At 57.6% G+C, this 7692-nt stretch overlaps 1 protein-coding gene across 1 annotated transcript in view; it reads right to left on the bottom strand.

Annotated features, from left to right (window-relative positions):
• Positions 1–7692, bottom strand: part of PRKCG (protein kinase C gamma) — a 31440-nt gene that overhangs the window by 3436 nt on the left and 20312 nt on the right. Inside the window, exons 13-18 of the mRNA XM_006144758.1 lie at positions 5882–6034; positions 5423–5611; positions 4136–4227; positions 4004–4066; positions 3788–3926; positions 2208–2288 (exon numbers count right to left, since the gene is read on the bottom strand). Coding sequence (XP_006144820.1) covers positions 2208–2288; positions 3788–3926; positions 4004–4066; positions 4136–4227; positions 5423–5611; positions 5882–6034 — 717 coding nt within the window. The remainder of the gene's footprint in view (positions 1–2207; positions 2289–3787; positions 3927–4003; positions 4067–4135; positions 4228–5422; positions 5612–5881; positions 6035–7692) is intronic.

The raw sequence follows: 7692 nt of genomic DNA, 5'->3' as shown, positions 1-7692 counted from the left end.
CCATCCCCCCTGGGGGGTGATTTCTCGCTTTCTGTCTCTATGTCTCTCTCTGTCTGTCTGGCGAGCGCACGCGACCTATAGCAAAAATCTCTCCAAAAAAAAAAAAAAAAAAGTAGCTGACTCCCACATGGCCAACTGCAAGGTTCAAGTCTCAGAGCAGGCGGCTTGAGAAGCATGCCAGATAGGTGTGCATGTGTGCCCAAAATCTCGAAAGGAGAGTGGCCGAGACGGGACTGCAGCATGGCCAGCCCCCTGAGTGGTGCCTTCTTACTTTCTCTGTCTCTCTCTGGAGAGCACACATGCCCAAGAGCAAAACAAGTTTTAAATATATGCATTTACTTGGGTGTAAAACATTTTTAAATTCAGGTACAGTTTTGTCATAGTGCGTGTTTTCTATTAAAGAACGCTGTTCTTGCGCCTTCCGCATCAGGAGGAATCACAGATACCTTATGGTCACGAGAGCTGCAGACATTCCAAACCCTCAGTCCTGCCTGCCCACGGTTCCTGTCAGACCTCCCTATCACCTCGCACTGTCATCAGAGCGCCCCGTCCAACGCACTGCCCAATGTTTAGGTAACTCGAGACACTTAAATGCATTTAGTTAGTGAAGTTATATTCGATTACACTTTTAAAGCCTTAGGGCTAGACAATGGTAACACGCAACACTCCAAGAGGCTGAGCTATGGGAAGGTGGGTTCTAGGTTCAAGCCCAGAGACCTCTCTTAGTGCTCCTGGCCCAGGCCGGCAGAGGTTGGGGGTCGATCCTGGCATCAGGGCTTTTTGAGGATTCTCTTTCTCTCTCTTCCTCTCTGTGTCTCTTTTGTTTATTAAAAATATAAATAAACTGGGGACGTGGTGGTTAAGGCTCTGGACACTCCCACATGGCTGACTACTACAGTTTGAATCCAGGACCTGGTGACTTGCTTTCTCTCTCTTTCTGTCTCTTCCGGTTAAATTCAAAATAAATGAATGAAGGGAACCAGCAGTTAGTGTAATGGCTATGTCGCTGGACTCCCACGTAGTCGACCGCGGTTCGTGTCTCAGACCCGGTGGCTTAAATCTCACGCCGGGCGCGTGTGCGTGCGTGCCCAAGGTCCCGAGAGGAGAATGGAGGAGAAGGGATGGCGGCGTGACCATCCCCTCTGGGGGGTGATTTCTCGCTTTCTGTCTCTCTGTCTCTGTCTGTCTGGCAAGCGCATGCGCCCTATAGTGAAAACCTCTCCAAAAAAAAAAATAAATAAAATAAATGAATGAATAAATAAAGTTAAATAAATACTTATTTTAAAATTTTTTAAAAATATAAATAAACTCTAAAAAATGTTTTGGGGACCAGACTGTGGCACAGCGATAAGACACAATGCTCTGTGAAGGTATCCCACATGGGAAGGTTCTTGGTTCAAATCTAGAGCCCTCCCTGAGTGCATGACGCATACATACTGGCCTGCAGTCGGGGCTGGCTGAAGGCTGAAGGTGGACTGCTGCATCAGGACCCTGTCGGGGGCCCTCTCCTTCTCTCTCTCTCATTCTCATTCTCTGTGCCTCTCACTAGGGAGAAATACACATTTTTTGAAAAATAAAAATTTCAGGAACCAGCAGTTAGCGTAATGACTATGTTGCTGGACTCCCACGTAGTCAACCGCGGATCGCGTCCCAGACCTGGTGGCTCAAAACTCACACCAGGCACGTGTGCGTGCGTGCGCAAGATCCCAAGAGGAGAATGGAGGAGAAGGGATTGCGGCGTGACCATCCCCCCTGGGGGGATGATTTCTTGTTTTCTGTCTCTGTCTCTCTCTGTCTGGCGAGCGCACGCGCCCTATAGTGAAAACCTCTCCCCCCCCAAAAAAATTTCAATAACTATATTTCATAATGACTGATTTCTTTTGTGATCCTATTATTTGTCTCTGTCCACTTACAAGCAGTGGTCTGAGAAGGGGTCCACAAGCTTGACTAGACCCTACTTTAGCATGTAGGGGCACGGACTTCATGGCGCCCCCCACCGCCACCCCGTCCCCGTGTGAGAGCTCTTGGCTTGCACGGTCATCGTGCTTCAGGACCACGGACAGCGCCACCGCCTTGCCTCCCTCTGGCCCGCCCCACTGGGACTGCAGGTCTGGCCCCGCCCTGTGCCCAGAGATGCAGGCCCTTTAACCGGGAGTGCCCGCTACGTGTAGCGTTAGCCCAGCCGCCTCCTCCCCATCACCCCTTACCTGTCCCGCCAACATCTCATACAGCAGGACCCCAAAGGACCACCAGTCGACAGACTTCCCATAGGGCTGGTAGGCGATGATCTGCAGGTGGAGCACAGGAATCCTGGCTTTCAACTAAGAAGTCGAGAACCCTCTGGCCTGGTCCCTGGGAGCTCCGCCCACTGCACGTACTTTCAGCACCGCCCCTAACCACTCCAAATACGGCCAGAGCTCCGCCCTTAGGAAATTCGGGAGACAGAGCTTACCCACCGAGAGCATCCTTTTGTTCTAAAATATTACTGCTACCCTAGGCCAAGTCAGAGGTTCTACCTACATAGAATTTTGGGGAACTGGACCGTCCTCTTCAAAAGTCAGGAATAGGGGCTAAATTTCAGAGACCAGAGATTTTTCTTGAGAGATTTTTACTATAGGGCATGTGTGCTCGCTGGAGAGACAGAGAGACAGAAAGCAAGGAATCACCACCCAGGGGGAATGGCCATGCCACAGTCTCTTCTCCTCCATTCTCCTCTCGGGATTTTGGGCACGCACACACACACACCTGGCATGTTTTAAGCCACCAGGTCTGGGACTCGACTACATGGGATTCTGGGGATGTGACCATTACACCGTTTGCTGGTCTCAAGAGAGACCAGAGATTCTTAAACCTGGATATATGTCAGACTCACCTCAGGAGCTGTATGAAACAATGCAGGCCTCTGGGGCCGGCACTGGACTCCCACATGACCGACCGTGGTTCAAGTCCCGGACCTGGAGGCTTGCTTTCTCTCTCTCTCTCTCTCTCTCTGTCTTTCCCTCTCTGGTCAAATTAAAATAAATAAATAGATAAATAAATGAATTTTTTAAAATGCACATCTCTGAAGAACTCCAGCCCCAGTAGGCTCGAGTCAGAGGTCGAAATACGTGTGTGGGCCTCAGCTTTTCTGCAGGTGAGTCAGCCCTCCGGTCAGGTTCCGTGGCCCCAGACACGATTACCGGGGCACTGGCAGCCATCACCTGAGAAGCCCGAGGGACGGCACCGCCAGCACAGCCTCCTCCCCTGTAGGAGACCAGCGCCGCCACTGCCACGCACACGCAGCCGGCTCCAGGCCCTTACGGGGCGAGAGCTACACCTGCCCCTAAAATCGCAGGCTTCCCCAACCCGGGGTCGGGGAGCCGAGTCCAACACGGCTTGTGTGAGCTTTCGCCCAGCCAGAGTACCCAGCCTCACACGCTCCGTGTTGTCAGGGAGGGCCCGGCCTGCTCAGTGTCTAGAAATAGCCCCACCTTCTCAGAGTGGCCCCGAACAGACCCTGCTCACTCGGAACCCCTGTGAGCTGGCTCACTCTCTCTCTCTCTCTCTCTCTCTCAGAACACTCGCCCACAGGTCCCACCCTGAGAACCCACTCAGACCCAGCTCTGCCCACACGGAAGCACAGCACGGTAGGGCACCTTGCTGGACATGGGGGCAGGGGTCTCTGATTACAATGCCCTTGACTCGCGTCACAGCCCGGGGGCGGCCTCCCCCACTGGGAAGACGAGGCACCCACCCAGCCCTACCCGGCGATGCTGGAGGGCACCCAGGGCAGCGGAGCCAGGGTTACCTCGGGGGCTATGTAGTCGGGGGTCCCGCAGAAGGTGCGGGTCGTCGTCCCGGGGAAGACGTTCTCCTTGCACATGCCGAAGTCGGTGATCTTGATGTGCCCCTCGGCGTCCAGCATCACGTTGTCCAGCTTCAGGTCCCTGCGTGACGGGCAAGCTGGAGCTGTGTCCCACTCCCTCCCTCCGGCCCAGCTCCCAGGAGGGCCTGGGCCGCTCACCTGTAGATGATCCCCTGGTTGTGCAGGAAGAAGAGGCCGATGGCGATTTCAGCAGCGTAGAACCTGCAGGGCAGGAGTGAGGTCAGCGGCTGGCCCCTCCGCCCTCCGCCCTCTGGGCTGGCCGAGACTCACGCTGCGTGGGGCTCCTTGAACTTGCCCAGCTGCTGAATGTGGTACATCAGGTCCCCCCCGGTGACGTACTCCATCACGAAGTACAGGCGGTCCTGCGGAGAGGCGGGGGCTGACGGCAGGCACGCGCCCCACTCAGGACGGGTGAGGGGGTTAGGGTCTACCCAACCAGAGACCCAGCAACGGCCCTCCCTCTGCGAGAGCCCCACTGCCCTAACCCTCCACTAGGAGCCTCTACCTCCTGGCCCCCAATGAGCAGGTGCAATGACCAGGGCCCACACGGCTCCCGAAACCTGCAGAAGCCAAGCCCTCTCACGCGTGCTCACGTGATGCTCCCACACTCGCACACGCTTGCACTCACACACACGCAGTTCCAGCCACCTGCTGGGGACCGACGTTCAGACCTCGCCTGAAATTTATTTATTAATTTAATATTAAGATTTGCCATAGGGTGTGTGCGCTCACTGGAGAAAGAGCCAGAGAGGGAGGGAAAGTGAGAAATCACCCCCCGGGGGGATGGCCATGCTGCAATCCCTTCTCCTCCATTCTCCTCTCGGGATTTTGGGCACGCACGCACCCACTGTGACTTTCGGGCTGGCCAATTAGGGCCTAGCACCTTAACCTCCACACCTCCTGCCAGCCTACACATGCGTTTTTAAGTCCCGGAAGCCAGTCATGCCATTGAGAGTCCCTAGCAGTTAAGGTAGTCCCGTGGAGACCCTGAGGACCTGTCTCTGCCCCAGGCTGCAGTCTTAAGAGAAACGCCCCCATGGGACCAGCAGAGCCTAATGGCTCTGTCACTGGACTCCCATGTAGTCAACCATGGTTCCAGTCCTGGACCCGGTGGCTTAAACTCACGCGGGGTGCGTGTGCGTGCGTGCCCAAGATCCTGAGAGGAGAATGGAGAAGGGCTTGCGGCGTGGTCATCCCCCCTGGGGGGTGATTTCTCGCTTTCTGTCTCTCTCTCTTTCTGGCAAGCACACGTGCCCTATAGCAAAAACCTCTCCAAAAAAGAGAGAGAGAGAGACGCCCCCTTTCCGAGGTGCCCTGGGTCAGGATCCAAAGGGAAGCCCTCATTCCCTGGAGGCCCAGGCTCACTCAGGCACTCCCTGCCCCAGCGCCTTGGCCCTCCAGTCCAGAGCACTGGCTACACGCAGGACCTCTGGGACGCGGGCTTCCTGGCCACGCCCCTCCAGAGCGCCTGCACGCTGGCCACGCCCCCAGCACCCGCGAAGCTTCTGCCAGGCGCTAAACCCCAGTCTCACTGCGGAGATGAGGCAGCCCCCTCACCGGGGTCTGGAAGGTGGAGTGGAGCTGGGTGAGGAAGTGGGGCCGGCCGCCAGGCCCGCGGCCGCCGAGCGCCAGCACGCGCTTCTCCACCAGCGTGCAGTCCACGTCGTCATCTTGGACGATGACGTCCTTTTTCAGGATCTTGATGGCGTAGAGCTCGTCGGAGCCCCTGCGCTCGGCCAGCATCACCTAGACGGGCAGAGGGCCGTCGGGAACCAGCACGGAAGGGCCCGGCCTCCTGCCAGCGATGCGAGCCAGCAGGTCCCGTGCTCCCCACTCCGGGCCTGGGCGCCCTGCCTAGCATCGGGCGTCCACATGTCACCTTCTCCCGTCCAGTCCAGGAACTGAGCGCCCACCCCAACGTAGCACGGACTGGCCGTCCCCACCCCACCTCTTCCCTGGGACCTAGAACGTGACCTCCCCACAGACACCGTCCCCCCAGGACCCCAGGAGTCCAACCTTCCCAAAACTGCCTTTTCCCAGAACCATGAGGAAGCTGAAGTCTGAGATGTGCAGGCGTCCGGGGCTGGCCCCAAAGAAGCAGCGCTTGGGGTCAGTGGGGCTGGGCGACGGGGAGGGGACAGGAGAGGAAGAGGGGCCCATCCGCACCCGCTGTGGGGAAGGGAGAGCAGAGTCAGAGGGCACGGGGCCTGACGGGGAGGACAGCAGGGGCCAGACAGCGCGGGGAATGGAGGGCAGGGGAGCGGGAGCACACTGCCCCTGCGCGGTCCTCGGCATCCACCTTCCCCTGCAGCCTGGAGGCTCCCTTACTTCTCAGCTGACCTCGGACAGATGCTGGACAGATGACGATCGGGGGCACTCTGCTCCTCAAGGACACCCACGGCCGCCCCCTGCCTGGGCCTCGCATCAGCCTCCACTCCCAGCTCCCACCCCCTCCCTGCCCTTTCTCTGACAGAGACAGTCCCCTCCCGAAAAGCTGGCATCTCTGGCCCGCCTCTGCTCAGAACGCTCGGCCCTCCCGTCTGTTTACAGGGCAGCTGGTGGCATGGCGGCTAAGGCGCTGGACCCCACATGACCCACGAAGTCTGAGTCCCACACAGCAGCTTGGAAATCCCACCAGGCATGTGTGTGTACGTGCCCAAAATCCCAAGAGGAGAATGGAGGAGAAGGGAAGGCAGAGTGGCCACCCCCCGGCAGTCTCACTTTTCCTCTCTCTGGCTATCAGGCAACCGCACACACTCTATGGCAAATACCTTTAAAAGGAGCAGCTCTGCCACGTCTGGGAAGTGGCCGCCACTCCCGTTTTCTCAGAAGAGGAAGCTGGCACGGTCATGGAACTCTCCCCAAGTCACGGGGGAGAGCAGGGTGAGAAAGCAACCCAAGCAGGCCAGCTCGAGAGTCTTGCCGCCCCTAGCCTCTAAGCCAGAATCTCTAGAGGATCTGGCAAAAAAGACTGGCAGGTCCTGCCACCGGGTTTCTGGTTCCCTAACCGGGCTCCCCGAGAATCCGCATGTCTAATAAACTCCCGGGTGCCGTGCGGCTGGTCCGCGAACCACGCTGACCAAGCTGCTGCCTTTTGCCTTCTCCACCTCTGCCTGCTTGGGCCCCCAGGGTGGGGACAGGGCCAGAACACGGCCCCTTTGCGTCGGCTGTCCCCCTTGCTAATGCACTCTCTACTCGGCAGGCAAGGGGGTGAGTGGAAGTAAACAGCCAGGCCCCCTCCCCTCGCAGCAGCCTGCTGTGCTCAGACCCTACTCCACCTAGCAAGACCCCACTCGGTCCCCGCTGCCACTGTGGCGGGCCCCCCCCCCCCCCCCCCCCCGGCCCCCCTCGCCACTCCAGGGCCTTGGACAGGACACTACTTCCTGAAGAGCCCTCCCCTTCCCTGTCCTCCTGGTCACCTTCCAGACCCCTTCAGACGGTGACGAAAGCAACACTTTCTCTCTTGTCCAGAGGGCACGTGCACTTGCCAGAGACAGAGAGAGGGGACAGGGAGAAAGGCCCGCCGAGGGGTGCCTTCTCCCCCACTTCATCCTGTAGGGCCCTCGGGCACACTCACATAGGCATCCAGCACTGACTTTCAAACCTCTAGGCCCAGATTCGAGCCACAGTCGCCATCTGGGATCCGGCCCCTTCCTCCCTTACTCTAGGGGAAGGGCTGTTCCCAAAGCAGCGCGTCTTAGCAGTCAGTCTTCTTTCTTTCTTTTTAAGAAGTATTTATTTAATTATATTTATTACTTTTTCTTTTTTAATTTGCTGTAGGGCACCTGCACTCACCAGAGAGAGACTAAGAGAGAGAGAGGGAAAGA

The sequence above is a fragment of the Tupaia chinensis genome, unplaced genomic scaffold, assembly GCF_000334495.1.
Source record: "Tupaia chinensis unplaced genomic scaffold, TupChi_1.0 Scaffold000131_1, whole genome shotgun sequence".
NCBI lineage: Eukaryota > Metazoa > Chordata > Mammalia > Scandentia > Tupaiidae > Tupaia > Tupaia belangeri.
The sequence above is the reverse complement of the archived record's forward strand: the minus strand, read 5'-3'. Positions and strand labels throughout refer to the sequence as shown.